Source organism: Styela clava, chromosome 13 (genome assembly GCF_964204865.1).
Source record: "Styela clava chromosome 13, kaStyClav1.hap1.2, whole genome shotgun sequence".
Lineage (NCBI taxonomy): Eukaryota > Metazoa > Chordata > Ascidiacea > Stolidobranchia > Styelidae > Styela > Styela clava.
Window position 1 is genome coordinate 5,511,892 of NC_135262.1, and position 23,273 is coordinate 5,535,164.

A 23,273-nucleotide genomic window follows, 5' to 3' on the forward strand; every position below is an offset into this window, starting at 1 on the left:
ACAGTTACAAAATTAGCCAAGTCAGTATTTTGAAAAGAAATCGAATAGCTCGCGGAGCCCCGGGGCTCCGTACGGAGCACTTTGAGAACCTATGACTTGTCTTAGATCATCTTTACAATCTTTTTTTATTTATTTATTTTATCTTTTACATTATTTATCGTTATCTCGCTTGCTTAATTGCCGCGCATTGTTACATTTGGGTGGTGTCGGATTAGGTCGTATTGTTTGGCATCCTTCTTTTAAATCGGGAAAATGTTATCATTTACTTGGGGATAGCGTAGTGGAAGTACAGAGATAAATGCACAGCAAAAGTTGAACACAACAGTAGTAAAACGGAAAGTTAAATCATATATCAAAAAATAAACCAAATAAAAAATATTCCAAAATCAGCATAACCACCGCAAAAATACCTTATTGAAATACCAGGATTTTCATAAATGGTATTCCCTGATCGGGACTAGAAAAATGGGACAAAATTTATGAATCGTGAATTTTTGGGATCCCGACTCCAAATATGGGGAATAGGTAATACTCTTTATCAGCCTCTCTATCTGCCCAAAACTATAGACCTAAATTTTCTGCGAACTTTGAGCGGGTCCCTTCACCGTGAAATGACATTTTATGTGTGTTTCTAGTTTTTGTTTTGTATTTCCAGTATGGCAAAAAAATAAACAATTGACTGCAGATTTGTTGAACCCATCGAACTCAATCGGATCCGTTTAATTTGAGGTAAATAAAAGCCATCAGAATGTCATTCCTTTTTCACAACAAAAAATTTCTTCATTTTCGCCAATATGACGAGAAGGAAATTGTATCATGGGCTGAATCACCCATTAAGCATGTGCTTAGCCTAATGGCATCAAGAGAAAGGGGACACCAAAGAAATTGCCATAGTCGAACTTTGGCGCCTCGGTGTTTAATGAAATAATTCGAATTGATCTGACGACCGTTTCAGTTTTTAACAGTTTTGAAGTTACGCTGAAATGGTACCTGATTCATTTAACGACCGACGCTTTTAACAAAGATACTGTTAAAAACGTTTATTATTAAATGTTTAAATAGCATTTCACCGTAACTGTAATACTGTTAAACATCGTCAGTCGTTATATGTTTGAATATCATTTCACCGTAACTTCAAATACCTTAAAAGAGCACAATTTGATGCAACCAATATGAAAAGGTGGTTGCGCATAACAGTAATAAAGTTAAATAAACAACTTTTTAAAGTGATCATTATTCCACCATAAAAAATAGCCAGAGCTTTACAGCCCTGTTTAAAAACGAGAAAATCTTTCTACTAAATAGATATTTTATTTGATATCAATAAATTCAATACAATTTCACTAAAAATTACAATTAAGAATATAATTTTCAGTAATTCTTCCTTTATTTAAAAAATCTGCCGCAAAATTTAAATTGCATTTTAAATCCTCGTCTATGTTTTCTTTGTTACAGTTCTTGCAAACGGAAAGGACTCATGAAATAACCTAAATAAATAGAGAATTTGATGTAAAAGTGGATTATTTATTATAAAATACCGTTGATAACTGTATTTTTACTATGACATCACAACGGCTGTTTAATCTGACGCAAAAAGCACATTACGACTGTATTAAACCGGAAAGTGAGCAGACAAAAATTGTAAAAGTATTGTTTAATTGTTTTACGTCAATAAAATTTATAATAGGTGCGGATACGCGTAAGAAATATGTATTACCTTTCCCTGCTTTAGAAGGGCAATCGTCTATTTTATAGTAACGAATGTCTTCTAGAGCCTCCCTGAAACTGACTGCCTTTTTGATCTCGTTGTTTCGACCACTGGAAGGTACAAGAGCAAGACAGGACTTTCCAGGAAAAGCATTGTTTGGTTTGATATATTTCGCCATCTTTGTGATTTCAACATCCTTAAAAAAATATATATTCGTTAACAATTGTCGTTATTAATTTATTGCGAAAGATCTAAAGATGTTAAATCGCCGTGACGCGACAGAGTTTACAGTATTGAATTCCGCGTTTGAGGGGCTTTTTGGTGTCTCGTCCAAACATAGCATTAAACCATCGCTAAGCAGTTTTAAACTATCAGTTAATTCGCCGGTTCAACTTCCAATATATATCTGATATTATATTTTATTTCCAAAAATTTCAGCCATCCACCTCCCTTATAATTCTTGACATGATAAACATATGTGTCGCAATTCACGACCGCAGTATATGCAGTCACAATTGTGCTATACAAATAGTTTCAAATAACAAATATAAATTGAAACATACCTCTGCACTTGGTGAGAGTTCATCATCGCTTGGCAATTCATTCTGGAAATCAAAAATAATGTTTTTGTCGAGTATTATTAATAGTAATACTCTACATTCACTGAATTACATTACACTGACAATATCAGAGAATTGCTAGAAATTTATTTGGAATGAAACAAACAAATATAAACTTACAGATGATTTACTTGATTCGTCAGTATCGCTGTCAAAATCATCCTGGGTTGACAAAAAGTATAGTTATTAAGATTTCATAAATTCAGCTTATATAATATAATATATGGCTTTATAAGTTTTTGGACAAGTACGTATTTCCGTTTATGTGACTTCGAAGCGCAGATATACTTTTTTCGCAGTAGTTGCAACGTTTAAATCTGGAGTTAGAATAACTTTGTCGGGGAATCGTTTGTTTTCAATTTCATTTGATTATGCCAACAGCGCTATTTAGACTCCGATAACTTTTGTAACTTCAAATTTTGTACACTGCGACAGGTTGGTAAAGCAAACGTAATGATTCGCCTGGGTATCCCACATCCTACCATATGTTACATAGAATCATATCCTGATTTTTATGAAAGTGTTAATTCAATATTTACTTCGTAATCATCTTCGCAATCTTCATCGCCCAGTTTTTGACTTTCCTCATTGGACTGAAAACAACAATAAAAATATGTTTATGTGAGCATTTAAAAACTGTAAATTTTTACCTGTGCTATCTGTTGGGTTTCTGTGGGACCAACTATTTATCCCTCATGTGGATCCGTGTGCATATAATGCCAGGATGCTGTAGCAAGAATCAAGATAACTATTCTGAGTTTTCAAAAAGTAAGGGGTTAATTTTCGTCAATTGCTCACTTTTCTCGTCAATTTGTTTATAAAACTTAACAAACATATTACCTTTGATTTCTCATCATCTTGATGAGTGTCGTTAATTTTTTTCTCTTCTACTTTCTCATCGTGAGATTCCTAGAATAATCAAAATGCAATACTCGTACTAAGAAATCCTGCTCAGGCAAAATGTGTTGCGTGCAATTTAGGTTTAAAATTGAAATGTCTACCAAGGCTATACAGTGTTCGGAATTACGAAAATAAACATCACAAAAAACTGAATACTAAGTAATGCAAAGTCAGGCAAAACACAATTTGTGAGTGAGTTTATAGCTGCCGCGCTTATGCTTTTTGTAAAAAATCCCAAATCTGCACTAGTTTTAAGTGCTACAGTTGCCAACAGGGCTCAGTCAAAATGCCAAGAACGCAAAGGCAATTTCGTAATATTTTACCAATTGATATTGGCGGCACGTTTACACATATTGTTGCAGATGCATCTCTATCTGAAACAGGCATAAAATTTAAATTATGGCTTTTGTCTATTGTTATTACTCAATCGCTCTCTTTTTAATAAGTCCAGCATTTCGAATACGGAGAAAAACTCACATTTGTAGCACTGGCAAGCTCATCAGTATCGCCAATTGGAGATGCCGATGGCAATGGAGATTTGTTCTCTTCTACCTGAAAGTAATTCATGAACGAGATTATTGAGATTAAATAAATTAAAAATTAAGCGATTTTGGGACGGTAATGGTTCATTATTGAAAACTTGTACAATTTTACCTCTTTTTCCATTTGTGATATTTCCTTGGAAGACATTTCCACATTGAGGTTGTCTTCGACGTTCTAAAAATACGAGTATGGTTTTGCATAAGGATTTATGTATACCATGCAATAACCATTGGATCTAGTTTATTTTACTACCGTACAAGTACTCCCGTAGTGTGTGTAACAGGTTAAGGTTAGGCCATAATTTTATTCCGATTTTCTTTATTTTAGTTCTATTACGATTTCGGGGGCTGTATCTGTTAGCCAAGTGATTATACCCCTGCCCATAGTAATCAGTCCCTTTACACAACTTGATGTAAAATACGCGAACAAAATTAGTTACCTCCATATTGATACACACATTTCTGGAGCGCTACTGCACCTAATCCCATACTCATCCACGACCAATTGCCGTAGGAAAACCGTAGTTAGCTATATTTCAGTCTTCGTCTTACGGGACCAGTAATGGGTCCTAAACCCCGAGTCAGGTCATCTTCGTCTCGAGTCGACTCAATCACTAAGGTAAATCGTGAATGACTTCAGCCTATTCTACATTATATGAATATGAATTGAAATATCGAGAACAAATTTTACGTTAGCTTTGCCAGTCAGCAAAGTATTGTTAGAATCTTCAATTGGAAATGGAGTTTCTATCGGAGCTTTGTCGTCAGTTATCTAGAGGTAAAATACGATCATGAGTGATAGAAACTTTGTCGGATGATTGCACGATTAAATGACTGGAACGTTACCAAGAATGTAAATGTTTCATAACAATGATACTTGTGTAGTATGTGTACCAGGTTAGGGTTAAGCCATATTTTTTTTCCGATCCTCCTTAGTTTAGTTCTATTACGAGTTCGGGACTTTCTGTGTTAGCCAAGTGAGTATACCCCCTGCGAATAGGTTTCAGTTCTTCTACACAACTTAATGTGAAGTAGGCGAACAAAATTAGTTTCATATTGGTACACATACTTCTGGAGCGCCTTGGATAAATATATCATCATAGGTTACATACTGGGGTATACCAACTTTCTATAATCTATCTATACAGTCTACATTTACCAGCAATAAAAGAATTTTAAACGTTGCGGTAAGTCTCAAAGGTTTTGCATTTTGGCTCGGACTATAGAAGAGGATTCATCGTTATTTAATACCTTGTTGTTGGGTAAAGAACGCGAGTTGCCATTGGAAGAAAATTCTGCTTTGTTGACTTCATTTTTCTTTCCCTGTGTGAAATTACAATCACAAGAATTATAAACTCAGCTATGCTTAAGTTATAGTGAAGAATAACCAGATAATTCTCCTGTGTTTAATTTTGGAATTGTCGTATCATGAATATTCCTTACTTTTAGTCAATGAACGTCTGATCTTACTAATTTCCATTCGCAATATTGTTTCTATTGAGTTAAATGCTGTTAAAATTGCGCCTAACGCAACGTTCGTACGAATGTCTACTTATCATGACCGTCAATCAAGAAACGAAAATTCAAAACACTGAATACCATTGTGTATTGTGGGCGCACTTTGCATATCGGTTCATCGTAAAAAGGATCGTATGCTCTTCTTTTAGTTATTGCATAAGTAACTTGATCATTTTCCGGTAGTTTTACCTCGGTCGTGTGAGATACCTGGAAAACATATTTTTAAAAATAAATAGCAATAATTTGAGCTAGAAAACTATCCCGCGAGGCTTGACAAAATAATCAAAACGGAAAAGCAAGTTACACTATTTTCTAATACGAGTTGCATTTTATATGTTCACTCTAACATATTAACACATAATTTGTCACTCGGGATATGACTTCAAAAATAAAACGTTATTGGACACTCGAATGCGAACCATTTCAAACGCAGACTCTGCCTCAAATACTCGATTCGTGGTTTTAAAATGACTGCGACTTCTGACGTCAAGTTGAAAAAATTAACTTCGATCTCCAAAATAACTAAATTTCGACGACGGAAACTTTGGCAAAATAGTGTGCACTTTATTCACAATTGTTAGATTACCTTCGATCATTTGGTACTTCCGTAGTATGTGAACCAAGATGGCGGACACCGGAACGTAGTATGTGTACCAGGTTGGGGTTAGGCCATAATTTTAGGTACAAATACTACGGGAGTCACTTGGCTAGTCCTACTACGTTCCGGTGTCAGCCATCTTGGTTCAGATACTACGGATGTGCCCATCATTTTGCTAAATTTTACAAATATTGACAGTGCCATTCCATATAATAAGCATGTATATATGTCGTTTCGTAACAAAGAAACAAAATTAATATTGCACTTATGGCCTTTTCTATTGTTACTAATCATCCTCGAATTTAGCATTTTGAAAACAGAGAAAAATCGTACGTTTGCATCGCTGGTAAGCTCAGTATTGGAAGCATCGCCAATTGGAGACGTAGCTTGTAAAGGAGATTTGTTCTCTGCTACCTGAAAGCAAAATATGAATGATTAGTTACATACAGATTTGATGATAATCAGTTATTCAATAATCTATTATTAGATCAATATAGGATACAAGGGTAGTGTCGCGTTAAAGGAATATTATTTTATACGTTGCTGGCAATGATATACCAAAGTGTCAATCCCTGAAGCAAATTGGAATTACTGCGGACTGCGGCACCCAGTCTCATACTTTGTCGGCGTCATCCCCTCCTATAAATATGAATTGACATCGATTAAAACATCTTACATTTGCATTGCTAGTCGACAGAGTACTTGTAGCTTCGATATTTCCAGGTACAGTTACCAAATGAGCACTTTCGTCAATTACCTACAAGTAAAATGTAGTCATGTGTGTTAGGAACGAAATTTTACCGCGTGCGCAAATTCTGGCGGATTCGAATGTGACAATAGATTGATTCATAGAGTCGTTACATTATCATTTAAACCGATGTATTAATTTTCATGATTCTATAGCATTCTATGCTTCTAATTTTTGGAAAGAGATCCTACTTCTTAGCTTTAGCTTTTAGAAGTCACATTCACATAATTTGGCGATAAAAAAAAAATGAAAATCACATTTTTAGAAGAAAAATATACTCACACCTACCTTCTCAACATGCATTCCAATATTTGAGGTTTGATTGTTAGCCAGGCTGTGTGTTTTATACAGGGCTTTTAACTTGGAGTCAACAAATAAAAAATTTTGTTTAAAATGTGATTCAATGTTTTTAACTACGTGAAGGATATTAAGTTCGTCGCAAGATATAAAATACGACTCCGATGAGTTTGAAAAAATTGTGACTTTAGTGTCTCATATTCAAAACAATATTTGATTAAGATTATATTAAAATATATTTTTCGATACCTTGGGTTTGACGTCATCTGCTTTCCCCATCGTCTGCAAAAAATGTTAAATATGACATGCTTAATTACATTCTCCGAGCGACGGCCTAGATAACCTGCCACTGATATGTGATAAGATGGTATGCATTGGAAAAACTGAATGAGTATAGTATTTGCTAAGAAAAATGCCAAGTCACATCTCTTCGTAATAATGTAAAGTTAGCTTAATAAAAGACTCTTGGGTTGACCCTGAAATCGTATTAGAACGTCCCAATGGAAGTGGCAATATTACGAAGTGTAATTAATTGTATTGTGTCTCTTTTCCAACGAGTATGAAAGTAACCTACAGCAACCATATTTTACCGTTTAGCATTTTACTAAATTCTGTAGCTTCTGTAGGTAGGTGTAGATGTAGACTCGGCCGTTAGCAAGATCGTAGAAGGATCCATACATACGGTGAGCAAAATCTCATTTAACTGATACACTGTTGTTAGACGTAGAACGTAGAACAATGTCACAAAGTTGTAATTATAGCTAATACACATGACTTACCCATATTTTTGAAGAGGCTACAAATTGTTCCAATCGATTAGCTGTGTTGATGAGTGATTGTAATTGTTGTTCTGTTTCCGCTATGTTGTCAATTTTGAAGTTGCTCAAGGAGTCTCCAGATTGAGAAACTGCAGTATTTTAACGCAAATTAAGACAATTATTTTATATATTAAATGAACTTGCCTCCTGTGGCTACATATAATATCGCATATATAAAAAAAAAGATTTAGAATTTCACATTACCTTTATTGCAAATATTTTCAGATGATGTTGATCTTCCCGACAAAGCAGAATCTTCATTTATGTTCAAATTCATTTGAGACTGTTTTTCTTTTACAAAATCCAAACTTTTTTCGAACCATAATTTTGCCGAAGCAATTGATTCCAAACCACGAATCAATGATTTCTTCTGATCATCTAATTGTTCCATGAATTTTATCTGCAAAATTAGCAATAAATGAGATAAATAATTCACTTTCCAAATGATTTTTTTTTGGTTGTTTTTAAACCAATGCCCTGAACAAGGCTATATACCCAAGCAGCAGGTTGAAGTGTAGATCTATAAGGGTTAAGAATGATTACAAAGATGGTTATTAGAATCGTCATAACAGAGAAACAACCAAGGCTGTGGAATCAAGGAAAATTTATTCCTCCTAGTTAAAGAAATTTTTACTTCGATTCGGACTCCTTCTCCAACTGAGAACACCCGAAGCAATTAAATTTTGATTAAAAACTTTACGAGTATCTGTAGAAAATTTAGACTTCTATTATCGCTATGAAAACATTCCAAACTCCGACTACATGTCACCGAAATAAACCGTTGCATTTTCGTAGTTTTCAGTCAGAAATGCTAATAGAATAAAACTAGTCTTTCTTAGCACTTCAAACGGAATAAATATTTCTCAGATTATTAGTGGTCTGTTTAGGCAACAATTTCAGGGATTTAGTATCTTCCGACGTACCATGTTGTCGTCTATTTTTTTGCTCATTCCTTGACAAGGAACGTTTCTTCCCATATCGACAGACTTGTCACCAGACTGCGGCAATATTCCAGTCAATACAGGTGGAAAAGACATTGATGTCGCATCATGATCTTGATCTTTTGGACTTTTCGAATCTGAAAGTTCTTTGACAACTTTGACTTTGTCTTTGGTAAGACTTCCCTTCTGCGAATCAGCGTTAGAATGAACTTTCGAAGTTTCTCCGTTTCCTCCGCTGGCGACGTTCCTGGCGAAATATTGAGTGTTTTTAACCTTCCTACAAGAGCCTACATTTATCAAATAATATACGATGGAATTACATATGATATGGCCAATTACGTGATAAATATAAACAAATAAATTTTTAAACTCAAAATGATATTTCTGCATGGATTTTGTAGAATAGCGTACAATAGATATTTTTGCATGTCTCTAATGAGTGGAAGATACCTGAAGCTCAATTATTTACGCAAATACATGTAGAAAACAAAATTAAGGTTATTTAGAAGCAATTATTGATGGAGTCAAAAAATAAGAAATACATTTTGGTCAAAATTCTATCTGCATAGCTAATGTATGAAAATGTCAAAACAGACTCGTGACGGATCTGGTTTAAAGAAACTTTTATAACCTTGGCGATTTAGTGCCAGGAATTCCAAGAGGTGGGAGAGCGTTGCCACGTTTTCCGTCATTGTATCGCTCATGATCGATATAAGAAAGTGTTTCTTTATCATTGATTGTACTAATCTTGTCAAATGCCTTTTTCGGGTCCAGTTGGACACTCGAATTCGATTTATTTCTGCAAATAAAATCTGTTCTCTCAGGAAACATTCAAATCTGGAAACTTACTCCATGTTTGCAGTTGATATAAAAAGCACAAAACTACGTTAACTACCAATCGCGTTTTCAAAGATTAATGTCAACAGTGTTAGGTAGAAATCCCCACCACTCGAGTCGATGCCAATGTCGAGTCAGGCAGTCAATTTAAGTATCATTGGTCGTTAGTTGATATCGCGTCCGAGTCATCCCATTTAGATGGTGTCGAGTCAAAGACCTGGGTTTCCTCTAACACTGCCTAACCCTGACATGAATTTGAAGTTTCGTTTTGTGACGTTGAGTTTTTCATTATAAGGTCGCATTAAATAAGTTTAAACTAAAATATCTCCTTCCTCATTCACGACCTAACCACAAGTAAAGTTTACGCTACCCAATTCCAGAATGATGCTTTTCTACCATCGGAGATCCAATATCGTCATGATTTGCAGACTTTGAAGAAGTCTTTGAAGAAATCTATTAATGTTATTCGAGACAGTAAGATGAATAGAAAGTAGGCAGTAATAAGAGGAAAATTATATGGACTACATTTATCCGCAGAAATCCTAAAATGTCAATATTATTTCAAATAATATAATAAAATAACGAGTTTACCTTTCCACCACTATGAACTTCTCTGGAGCTTTCCTCGTCACCGCCGTTTTCAGTCGAAGTTTTACAGCAGTGAGAGAATGTCTAGCAAAAGAAATGATAGTTTTGAAAGTTACTCTTTTAACGCTAAAAGCTATATACAGGAAGTCACTTAGGTAGAAATATATCGTATTCCGGGAAACATAAATCCGTGGAAGTTTTTGCATAATGGATTAGATAAAGGGTCTGTGATTAACAGCATTCAAGGATCAAACCCGTAATCTTATACTACCGTGTTTCCCCGAAAATAAGACGGGGTCTTATTTCAATTTTCCCCCGAAAAATAACATTAGGACTTATTTTCGGGGGATGTCTTAAATTTCCAGTTATCAAAAACAAAATTACAAAGCAGAGAATTACGAGGTTTTCAAATATACAAAATATGAAAACCTATATCTATTTACTTATAAATAACACGTTTTTATTCAAAATAACTGCATAACATAGTATATCAATCATTCGAAACGTGTAGGAGAGATTACTAGGACTGGGTCAAAAAAAAAATCTTGCATTTTTGACTACGTCTTATTAAGGGTACGCTTATATTAAAATCAAAATCACTTTAAAGTTAATGTCATAATTCTTGTCCGATGTAAGCCATTGTAATCAATTTATTTTAAAACAAAATTAAGAAATATCAAACGTCTCACCAAGATTTTGTTCGTCTTCCTTACTCCCCGACCAAACCATGATGCAAACGCATATAGGCATTGTACTGCAGTCAAATAAGATGAAGCCTCATCCTGCTCCTGGAAACAAGATATCAAATTTAGTACAAAAATAAGTATCCTGCCTTCATTTTTAGATACATACATGAACTCATAGAGGCTGGAAACTGCCGGGGTTTGACATGATTCTCGGTTCGATACAGTTTCGTTCAACATAGGTGAGGCGATGTATGCCAACTCAACTAGTAGACAGAAATCTCCATTTTTTTTATATTTGAGATGCTTACATAAGCATCGCTATTTCCGTGTATGGCCTATGATTGACTCAAAGTCTAACTTTAAATAAAAAAAAAATAGTAAATATAAAGCCCGTACACCTCCGTCGCAAACGTACTTGAATCGATTAAGGCGATTTACAGAGCCGGTCATACCTATTGCGGAACTATATGGAACGAGTTACTTGGTGCCCAGCCTCCCAGTACGGATGGAGATATAGATAATAAACATGTCAACATATTATAACACTATTTCCATTTGTTGCATATGCGGACTCGAAAGAAAAATTTTATTTCTATAAAAATATTATAATAAGTCCCGACATATTGAAGCGAAAAATATCGCAAATGCAGTAGATTCAACCGTGCCATAAAGGCGAATATATGCCTACGCTAGTTTGCTATACCTACACAATAGCTTCTTTTGTTGACCATTTCGAACTATTTCAGACATGGTCATGTTAATTAAGGGTTACGAAACAGTTTTTCTCTTCCCTCTGTTTTTGTAATATATCGAAGAGTTATTTGAATATTCGAAGTGCAGGCTGCCATTGTGAGGAATCCCGAGGGCCGGCCCGCCAAGCTATTTAGTGTGACCCTTGTGTCAACACTCAGGTTTTCCATTATCAGACATAGGCTATAATCTTAATCTTATGTTCACATACATAATATTTTTTGACTTTATCGCTGCGTTAAATTCTAAACCTGTCTTTATTCCTGAAGGGATAAGCGGGAGCCGCCTTTCGCATTATTGTGCCGTTGCCGTTGAGGTTGTATATATGGCCCACCCACAAAAAATGTTGTGCTCCCATGTGCTATAGCGATGGGCCAATTAGGTATTCAGGAATCAGGTGCGATGATACCCTCTCGTATTTATATTTTTAGTAACATATAGGACCATGAATAGGATTATTTATAGGTCTTACATATAAAACTCGGTTTTCTTAGGTGGTTTCACATAGTCCAAACAGAATTGAATCAACACTTGATCATGAAATTATATGGCGATAAATCTCAATAATAAATTTCAATGAGTGACTTACCTGGTGAGAAGATTTCCGAAATCTTCTGCCTCGTCGCTTACGGCCACATGATACCCTGTGTCCCTCGCCGTCATGGTCCGTCGTGAAACCGACTTTATTTTGCCTAATATGCATCTTTGATAGTCAAATCAGCGCATATAGAACAAATCTTAATACGCTAAACTCAAATGCTTTTTCGCGCAAAATGGTATTTAATTCAGTAAAACATCTTCTTTGTTACGTCATAATAGCTCAAAATGTAATTGACCGAACACCAAAGATATCTCGTTCATATTCACGAAATGTATGTAATACGAAATTTGTGGAAAATTTTCAGATTACGCCATGTCATCCGTCACTCATGACGTCATAATACAATTAAGAAGTTTATTCGTTTTGAACCGATTTGTAAGCGGTGTTACTTCCGGTGCGTGCCCGGCCTAACCCCAATCTATTGCATTACATCGGAACATACCACCTTCCTTTGGAAAGGGTGTAATTCATGTTTCACAGACTGTAATTAAGGAAATAAAACCGACAAACCGACGCCAATGCGAATATCTCGGCTACTTGTGTAGGTAAATTGTACGCATAAGCCCACCAACCGACTCTCATAAATTGGAATTAAATGACCGTCAAATGAAATAACTTTGGATGCTTCCCAATTTCGGGTGGAAATGTCAAGCAGGTTATTCACTGACTAGTTTAAAAAGCTGGATGTTTCACTTATTTCCATTTTTAGACTCCATAGCACGCACAAAATGTGAGTGTCATCTGGGCATTTTATAGTCGGATCGTCTTACAAGACAAGTTTTTTTTGCCTGACGTCCATTTGATATATTATATCTTAATATTTTAGATGATATGCTGGGATCGAACTCGCTATGATTATTTTTTCCGTCATTCGTGGGAATACAGAAATTTTGCGACAACAGTTGTTAAGTTGTGATCGAGGAGGTAGGGCTCGGCAATCGCTGGGGTGGTAAAGTTGCTCGCGGCTAGCGAGGTTGTGGTAGGCACAAACAACATAAGGCCCCCATTTTTTTTTCTTTTTTCATAGCTACTTAGTTTCCTCTTTTTATCCGCCACCACTCACTTGTATTTCCTCCGCCACTCTCTGTTTTTATGTACCACGCTTTGTTTTTTTTATCCGAAACTTCTCTTCCTATCTCACATCTGCATTACAACACTCCGTGCGCTCTTTTTTTTATCTATTATGTTTGTCTCCTTCTGACAATTTCCCTTCTTTCTAGGGGGTTCGAACTTTTTCATGTACTCTGTCTCCGTCTTTCCTTCCTCTCCTTTTTATTCGCCACCACTCACTTCTTTTTTATCCGGCCCCACTGACTTCATGCATTCCTTCCACCACCCCTTCATTAACACTCCGTGCCTTATTCTCTTTTTTTTCTCGTTCTATTTACTTTGTCTTACTTTCCTCTCCTTTTTATCAATCAACCTTATCTTTTTCTAACTTCCCTCTCCTGCATTGCTTCTACCACCGCCGCATTACCGCACCTCTACGCTTTCCTTGCGCCACAGATACTGACGAAGATTCCTTGGTCAGCAGATTTTTTTATCAACGTCACGCTTGGCAACCCTTTGGGGTAATTACTTCGACAATTCACGGGCTGCGTTAGTTTTAAACTACGTGCATCAATGACTGCTTGGACCTTTCGTGTGCGCTGCTTAAAACTACTGGTCGAATACTAGCCTTTAAAATCGTATCTTGGTGTAAATCGTGGGATATTCCTTTCTCCAGTGATGAAACCTTTAAAATAAAGCAAATCATATGTAAAACATTCTCCCAACTACAAAAACGTTGGTGAGTCAAAAATGGAATCAAAAATACCTTATTGGAATTCCTGGTCTAAATGTTTTTCCATGATCGGGACTAGAAAAATGGAAATTTATGGATCGTTAATTTTTGGGATCCCAGCCCCACTGGAAAGTCAATTTCTCATACGTATTCCGAAAGCCGATAAGACTCTAGTTCGGATGGTCATTTAGGAATAGGTTTTACACTTTATCAGCCTCTCTATCTGCCCAGAACTATAGACCTAAATTTCCTGCGAACTTTGAGCGGGTCCCTTCACCGTTAAACGCCATCTTTTAGTGTGTTTCCTGTTTTTGTTCTCGTCAAGTGTATTTTCAGTTTGGTGAAAAAATGACTGAGTGACAGAATTGTTGGACCCCTCGGACTCGAACGGATCCGGTCAACCAAAGGTAAATAAAAATCCATCAGAATGTCGTTCATTTTTCACAACAACAAAAATTGGTCTATTTTAGCCAATAAGGCGAGAAGTAAATTGTATCCAGGGCTGGGATCAACCATTATGCAAAATAAGCATGTGCTTGGGGCATCACGAGAAAGGAGACACCACAGAAAATTTCCGTAGTCGAATTTTGGCGCCTCAGTGTTTAAGGAGCTTGTAAATGCTTTTCTTGTGGTAGTTGTTGAGTTCGGAGTTGGTAAGATCCATTGCGTATACAGAAGTCCCTCGAAAAAAAAGCTAATTTTTTGTGGTGCTTGTAGCTTCTTCGTGAGACTTCCATGTTTAATGTAATAATTCTGGTACTTCAAACATTTACTGACGCATTTTACCAGTGATACTGTTAAAAAACTTCAGTCAATAAATGTTCGAATAGCTTTTCACCGTAACTTCAAATCTGTCATAAAAAAAACATAATTTGATGCAACCTATATGAAATGGGAGGTTGCGCGCAACAGTAATAAAGTCAAATAAACAACATTTTTCGTCCTTATTCCATCATAAATATTGGCCAGAGCTTGACAGTCCTGTTTAATAATGAAAAAACTTTCTGCTGAATAGATATTTTATTTCAAAATCGATAAATTCAATAAAAAAATATATTGTTTATTTTTATCAACTTTACTGAATAGCACAAAATTATTAATATGATTTTCCCTTAATTCTTTCTTTATAAAGGAATAAGCCATAAATTTAAACTGCATTCCAAATCCTCGTCTATGTTTTCTTTGTTATAGTTCTTGCAAATGGAAAGGACTCATGAAATAACCTAAATAAAAAGAGAATTTGATGTAAAAGTGGATTATTTATTATAAAACAATGTTGATAACTGTATTTCTACTATGACATCACAACGGCTGTTTAATCTGATGTAAATCGAACATTACGACTGTATTAAACCGGAAAGTGAGCAGACAAAAATTGTAAAATTATTGTTTAATTGTTTTCACGTTAATAAAATTTATAATAGGTGTGGATACGCGTAAGGAATATCCATTACCTTTCCCTGCTTTAGAAGGGCAATCGTCTATTTTATAGTAACGAACGTCTTCTAGAGCCTCCCTGAAACTGACTGACTTTTTGTTCTCGTTGTTTCGACCACTGGAAGGTACAAGAGCAAGACAGGACTTTCCAGGAACAGCATTGGTTGGCCTGGTATAATTCGCCATCTTTGTGATATCAATATCCTGAGAAAAATCTATTTGTTAACAATTGTCGTTATTAATTATTAAAGAAAGATCTAAAGGTGTTAAATCGCCGTGACGCGACAGAGTTGACAGTATTGAACTCCGCGTTTGAGGGGCTTTTTAGTGTCTCGTACAAAAATAGCATTAAACCATCGCTGAGTTGTTTTAAACTATCATTTAATTCGCCGGTTCAACTTCCAATATATATCTGATATTATCGTTCATTTCCAAAAATTTCAGCCATCCACTTTTTTTCTGATTTTTAACATGATAAACATAATATATGTGTCGCAATTCAGCCGCAGTATATGCAGTCATAACTGTGCTGTACAAATAGGTTTAAGTTCACAAATATAAATTGAAACATACCTCTGAACTTGGTGAGAGGTCATCATCGCTTGGCAATTCATTCTGGAAATCAGAAATAATGTTTTTGTCGAGTATTATTAATATTAATACTCTACATTGAATTACACTGACATCAATACACTGAATTACATTGCACTGACAATATCAGAGAATTGCTAAAAATTTATTTGGAATGAAACAAACGAAGATAAACTTACAGATGATTTACTTGATTCGTCAGTATCGCTGTCAAAATCATCCTGGGTAGACAAAAAGTATAGTTATTAAGATTTCATAAATTCAGCATATATAATTTAATATATGGCTTTATAAGTTTTCGGACAAGTACGTATTTCCGTTTATGTGACTTCGAAGCGCAGATATACTTTTTTCGCAGTAGTTGCAACGTTTAAATCTGGAGTTAGAATAACTTTGTCGAGGAATCGTTTGTTTTCAATTTCATTTGATTATGCCTGCCAACAGCGCTATTTAGACTACGATAACTTTTGTAACTTCAAATTTTGTACACTGCGACAGGTTGGTAAAGCAAACGTAATGATTCGCCTGGGTATCCCACATCCTACCATATGGTACATAGAATCATATTCTGATTTTTATGAAAGTGTTAATTCAATATTTACTTCGTAATCATCTTCGCAATCTTCATCGCCCAGTTTTTGACTTTCCTCATTGGACTGAAAACAACAATGAAAATATGTTTATGTGAGCATTTAAAAACTGTAAATTTTTACCTGTGCTATCTGTTGGGTTTCTGTGGGACCAACTATTTATCCCTCATGTGGATCCGTTTGTATATAATGCCAGGATGATGTAGCAAGAATCAAGATAACTATTCTGAGTTTTCAAAAAGTAAGGGGTTAATTTTCGTCAATTGATCACTTTTCTCGTCAATTTGTTTATAAAACTCAAACATTTTACCTTTGATGTCTCATCATCTTGATGAGTGTCGTTAATTTTTTTCTCATCTACTTTCTCATCGTGAGATTCCTAGAATAATCAAAATGCAATACTCGTACTAAGAAATCCTGCTCAGGCAAAATGTGTTGCGTGCAATTTCGGTTTAAAATTGGAATGTCTATCAAGGCTATACAGTGTTCGGAATTACGAAAATAAACATCACAAAAAACTGAATACCAAGTAATGCAAAGTCAGGCAAAACACAGTTTGTGAGTGAGTTTATAGCTGCCGCGCTTATGCTTTTTGTAAAAAATCCTAAATCTGCACTAGTTTTTTAAATGCTACAGTTGCCAACAGGGCTTAGTCAAAATGCCAACAACGCGAAGGCAATTTCGTAATATTTTACCAATTGATATTGGCGGCACGTTTACACATATTGTTGCAGATGCATCTCTATCTGAAACAGGCATAAAATTTAAATTATGGCTTTTGTCTATTGTTATTACTCAATCGCTCTCTTTTTAATAAGTCCAGCTCTTCGAATACGGAGAAAAACTCACATTTGTAGCACTGGCAAGCTCATCAGTATCGCCAATTGGAGATGCCGATGGCAATGGAGATTTGTTCTCTTCTACCTGAAAGTAATTCATGAACGAGATTATTGAGATTAAATAAATTCAAAATTAAGCGATTTTGGGACGGTAATGATTCATTATTGAAACTTGTACAATTTTACCTCTTTTTCCACTTGTGATATTTCCTTGGAAGACATTTCCACATTGAGGTTGTCTTCGACGTTCTGAAAATACGGGTATGGTTTTGCATAAGGATTTATGTATACCATGCAATAACCATTGGATCTAGTTTATCTTACTACCGTACAAGTACTCCCGTAGTGTGTGTAACAGGTTAAGGTTAGGCCATAATTTTATTCCGATTTTCCTTATTTTAGTTCTATTACGATTTCGGGGGCTGTATCTGTTAGCCAAGTGATTATACCCCTGCCCATAGTAATCAGTCCCTTTATAGAAGAGGATTCATCGTTATTTAATACCTTGTTGTTGGGTAAAGAACGCGAGTTGCCATTGGAAGAAAATTCTGCTTCGTTGACTTCATTTTTCTTTCCCTGTGTGAAATTACAATCACAAGAATTATAAACTCAGGTTACTCAGCTATGCTTAAGTTATAGTGAAGAATAATCAGGTAATTCTCCTGTGTTTAATTTTGGAATTGTCGTATCATGAATATTCCTTACTTTTAGTCAATGAACATCTGATCTTACTAATTTCCATTCGCAATATTGTGTCTATTGAGTTAAATGCTGTTAAAATTGCGCCTAACGCAAAGTTCGTACCAATGTCTACTTATCATGACCGTCAAACAAGAAACAAAAATTCAAACACTGAATACCATTGTGTATTGTGGGCGCACTTTGCATATCGGTTCATCGTAAAAAGGATCGTATGCTCTTCTTTTAGTTATTGCATAAGTAACCTGATCATTTTTCGGTAGTTTTACCTCGGTCGTGTGAGATACCTGGAAAACATATTTTTAAAAATAAATAGCAATAATTTGAGCTAGAAAACTATCCCGCGAGGCTTGACAAAATAATCAAAACGGAAAAGCAAGTTACACTATTTTATATGTTCACTCTAACATATTAACACATAATTTGTCACTCGGGATATGACTTCAAAAATAAAACGTTATTGGACACTCGAATGCGAACCATTTCAAACGCAGACTCTGCCTCAAATACTCGATTCGTGGTTTTAAAATGACTGCGACTTCTGACGTCAAGTTGAAAAAATTAACTTCGATCTCCAAAATAACTAAATTTTGACGACGGAAACTTTGGCAAAATAGTGTGCACTTTATTCACAATTGTTAGATTACCTTCGATCATTTGCTACTTCCGTAGTATGTGAACCAAGATGGCGGACACCGGAACGTAGTATGTGTACCAGGTTGGGGTTAGGCCATAATTTCAGGTACAAATACTACGGGAGTCACTGGGCTAATCCTACTACGTTCCGGTGTCAGCCATCTTGATTCAGATACTACGGATGTGCCCATCATTTTGCTAAATTTTACAAATATTGACAGTGCCATTCCATATAATAAGCATGTATTTATGTCGTTTCGTAACAAAGAAACAGATTTAATATTGCATTTATGGCCTTTTCTATTGTTACTAATCATCCTCGAATTTAGCATTCTGAAAACAGAGAAAAATCGTACGTTTGCATCGCTGGTAAGCTCAGTATTGAAAGCATCGCCAATTGGAGACGTAGCTTGTAAAGAAGATTTGTTCTCTGCTACCTGAAAGCAAAACATGATTGATTAGTTAAATACAGATTTGATGATAATCAGTTATTTAATAATCTATTATTAGATCAATATAGGATACAAGGGTAGTGTCGCGTTAAAGTAATATTATTTTATACGTTGCAGGCAATGATATACCAAAGTGTCAATCCCTGAAGCAAATTGGAATTACTGCGGACTGCGGCACCCAGTCTCATACTTTGTCGGCGTCATTCCCTCGTATAAATATGAATTGACATCGATTAAAACATCTTACATTTGCATTGCTAGTCGGCAGAGTACTTGCAGCTTCGATATTTCCAGGTACAGTTACCAAATGAGCACTTTCGTCAATTACCTACAAGTAAAATGAAGTCATGTGTGTTAGGAACGAAATTTTACCGCGTGCGCAAATTCTGGCGGATTCGAATGTGACAATAGATTGATTCATAGAGTCGTTACATTATTATTTAAACCGATGTATTAATTTTCATGATTCTATAGCATTCTATGCTTCTAATTTTTGAAAAGATATCCCACTTCTTAGCTTTAGCTTTTAGAAGTCACATTCACATAATTTGGCGATAAAAAAAAAATCAAAATCACATTTTTAGAAGAAAAATATACTCACACCTACCTTCTCAACTTTTTGTTTGCCAACTGTATGATTGTTAGTCTGAGTTGATTTCTGATCAAGTTTCTGAAAAATAAAGTTTAACATGCATTTCAATATTTGAGGTTTGATTGTTAGCCAGGCTGTGTGTTTTATACAGGGCTCTTAACTTAAAGTCAACAAATGAAAATTTTGTTTAAAATGTGATTCAATGTTTTTAACTACGTGAAAGATATTAAGTTCGTCACAAGATATAAAATACGATTCCGATAAGTTTGAAAAAATTGTGACTTCATTGTCTCATATTCAAAACAATATTTTATTAAGATTATATCAAAATATATTTTTCAATACCTTGGGTTTGACGTCATCTGCTTTCCCCATTGTCTGCAAAAAAATGTTATGACATGCTTCATTACATTCTCCGAGCAACGCCCTAGATAAGCTGCCACCGATATGTCATAAGATTGTAAAACTGAATGAGCATGGTTTCTGCTACGAAAAATGCCAAGTCACATATCTTCGTAATAATGCAAAGTCAGATTAATAAAAGACTCTTGGGTTGATCCTGAAATCGTATTAGAACGTCCCAATGAAAGTGGCAATATTACGAAGTGAAATTAATTGTATTGTGTCTCTTTTTCAACGAGTATGAAAGTAACCTACAGCAACCATATTTTACCGTTTAGCATTTTACTAAATTCTGTAGCTTCTGTAGGTAGGTGTAGATGACTCGGCCGTTAGCAAGATTTTAGTATGATTCATACATAATGTGAGCAAAACCTCATTCAACTCATACACTGTTGTCAGACATAGAACGTAGAACAATGTCGAAAAGATATTATACCTAACATATAGTACTTACCCATATTTTTGAAGATGCTACAAATTGTTCCAATCTTTTAGCTGTGTTGATGAGTGAATGTAATTGTTGTTCTGTTTCCGCCATGTTGTCAATTTTGAAGTTGCTCAACGAGTCTCCCGATTGAGAAACTGCAGTATTTTTACGCAAATTAATTAAGACAATTATCTTATATATATAAATATTGAATGAACTTACTAGCTATGTACATATAACATATATCGCATATAAAAAAAAGATTTAGGATTTCATCTTACCTTTATTGCAAATATTTTCAGATGATGTTGATGTTCCCGACAAAGCAGAATCTTCATTTATGTTCAAATTCATTTGAGACTGTTTTTCTTTTACAAAATCCAAACTTTTTTCGAACCATAATTTTGCCGAAGCAATTGATTCCAAACCACGAATCAATGATTTCTTCTGATCATCTAATTGTTCCATGAATTTCATCTGCAAAATTAGAAATAAATTAGATAAATAATTCGCTTTCCAAATGAAATTTTTATTGTTGTTTTAAACCAATGCCCTGAACAAGGCTATATACCCAAGCAGCAGGTTGAAGTATAGATCTATAGAGTTAAAATGATTACAAAAATGGTTATTAGAATCGTCTTATCCGAGGGACAACCAAGGCTGTGGAATCAGGGAAAATTTACGCCTCCTAGGTAAAGATATTTTTACTCCGATTTCGGACTCCTTCTCCAGCTGTGGACACCAGAGCAAATCAAATTTTGAAAAAAAACTTAGGCATATGAAAGCCTTCTTTGATAGTGTTAGCAACGCTCTGTCAACGTAAATAATTTTTTTCCGAGTATCTGTAGAAAATTTTGACTTCTATTACCGCTATGAAAACATTCCAAACTCCGACTACATGTCACCGAAATAAACCTTTGCATTTTCGTAGTTTTCAGTCATAAATGCTAATAGAATAAAACTAGTCTTTCTTAGCACTTTTAACGGAATAAATATTTCTCAGATTATTAGTGGTCTGTTTAGGCAACAATTTCAGGAATTTAGTATCTGCGACGTACCATGTTGTCGTTTATTTCTTTGCTCATTCCTTGACAAGGAACGTTTCTTTCCATATCGACAGACTTGTCACCAGACTGCGGCAATATTCCAGTCAATACAGGTGGAAAAGACATTGATGCCGCATCATAATCTTGATCTTTCGAACATTTCGAATCTGAAAGTTCTTTGACAACTTTGAATTTGTCTTTGGTAAGACTTCCCTTCTGCGAATCAGCGTTAGAATGAACTTTCGAAATTTCTTCGTTTCCTCCGCTGGCGACGTTCCTGGCAAAATATTGAGTGATTTTTAACCTTCCTACAAGAGACTAAATTTATCAAATAATATACGATGGAATTACATATGATATGGCCAATTACGTGATAAATATATACAAATAAATTTTTAAACTCAAAATGATATTTCTGCATGGATTTTGTAGAATAGCGTACAATAGATATTTTTGCATGTCTCTAATGAGTGGAAGATACCTGAAGCTCAATTATTTTCGCAAATACATGTAGAAAACAAAAGTAAGGGTATTTAGAAGCAAATATTGATGGAGTCAAAAAATAAGAAATATATTTTGGTCGAAATTCTATCTGCATAGCTAATGTATGAAAATGTCAAAACAGACTCGTGACGGATCTGGTTTAAAGAAACTTTTATAACCTTGGCGATTTAGTGCCAGGAATTCCAAGAGGTGGGAGAGTGTTGCCACGTTTTCCGTCATTGTATCGCTCATGATCGATATAAGAAAGTGTTTCTTTATCATTGATCGTACTAATCTTGTCAAATGTCTTTTTCGGGTCCAGTTGGACACTCGAATTCGATTTATTTCTGCAAATAAAATCTGTTCTCTCAGGAAACATTCAGATCTGGAAACTTACTCCATGTTGCAGTTGATATAAAAAGCACAAAACTACGTTAACTACCAATCGCGTTTTCAAAGATTATTGTCAACAGTGTTAGGTAGAAATCCCCACCACTCGAGTCGATGCCAATGTCGAGTCAGGCAGTCAATTTAAGTATCATTGGTCGTTAGTTGATATTGCGTCCGAGTCATCCCATTTAGATGGTGTCGAGTCAAAGACCTGGGTTTCCTCTAACACTGCCTAACCCTGACATGAATTTGAAGTTTCGTTTTGTGACGTTGAGTTTTTCATTATAAGGTCGCATTAAATAAGTTTAAACTAAAATATCTCCTTCCTCATTCACGACCTAACCACAAGTAAAGTTTACGCTACCCAATTCCAGAATGATGCTTTTCTACCATCGGAGATCCAATATCGTCATGATTTGCAGACTTTGAAGAAGTCTTTGAAGAAATCTATTAATGTTATTCGAGACAGTAAGATGAATAGAAAGTAGGCAGTAATAAGAGGAAAATTATATGGACTACATTTATCCGCAGAAATCCTAAAATGTCAATATTATTTCAAATAATATAATAAAATAACGAGTTTACCTTTCCACCACTATGAACTTCTCTGGAGCTTTCTTCGTCACCGCCGTTTTCAGTCGAAGTTTTACAGCAGTGAGAGCATGTCTAGCAAAAGAAATGATAGTTTTGAAAGTTACTCTTTTAACGCTAAAAGCTATATACAGGAAGTCACTTAGGTAGAAATATATCGTAT

At 35.2% G+C, this 23,273-nt stretch overlaps 2 protein-coding genes and 1 long non-coding RNA gene across 3 annotated transcripts; all 3 read right to left on the minus strand.

Annotated features, from left to right (window-relative positions):
• Positions 1-1,374: 1,374 nt before the first annotated feature.
• On the minus strand, positions 1,375-21,773 carry LOC120332205 (uncharacterized). Its single transcript, XM_078119405.1, has 17 exons — positions 21,659-21,773; positions 20,882-21,077; positions 20,628-20,755; positions 20,117-20,149; positions 19,787-19,849; positions 19,427-19,507; positions 19,084-19,164; positions 18,253-18,378; positions 17,897-17,968; positions 17,579-17,641; positions 17,403-17,477; positions 16,864-16,932; positions 16,566-16,619; positions 16,143-16,184; positions 15,946-15,987; positions 1,718-1,904; positions 1,375-1,487 (listed from the first exon to the last, which is right to left on the minus strand). The coding sequence occupies exons 1-17, from the start codon at positions 21,770-21,772 to the stop codon at positions 1,450-1,452; spliced, it is 1,464 nt and encodes a 487-aa protein (XP_077975531.1). The 5' UTR covers position 21,773; the 3' UTR covers positions 1,375-1,449.
• On the minus strand, positions 2,084-12,254 carry LOC120332662 (uncharacterized). The gene is made up of 21 exons (XM_078119368.1): positions 12,141-12,254; positions 10,805-10,903; positions 10,119-10,199; positions 9,898-9,980; positions 9,322-9,489; positions 8,673-8,937; positions 7,954-8,149; positions 7,711-7,838; positions 7,181-7,213; positions 6,563-6,643; positions 6,220-6,300; positions 5,370-5,495; positions 5,022-5,093; positions 4,462-4,542; positions 3,883-3,945; positions 3,706-3,780; positions 3,169-3,237; positions 2,868-2,921; positions 2,449-2,490; positions 2,272-2,313; positions 2,084-2,167 (listed from the first exon to the last, which is right to left on the minus strand). The coding sequence occupies exons 1-21, from the start codon at positions 12,252-12,254 to the stop codon at positions 2,084-2,086; spliced, it is 2,037 nt and encodes a 678-aa protein (XP_077975494.1).
• Positions 15,043-15,558, minus strand: LOC144431346 (uncharacterized). Its single transcript, XR_013479954.1, has 2 exons — positions 15,390-15,558; positions 15,043-15,158 (listed from the first exon to the last, which is right to left on the minus strand). It is a non-coding gene; the product is annotated as an uncharacterized LOC144431346 (long non-coding RNA).
• Positions 21,774-23,273: the final 1,500 nt, after the last annotated feature.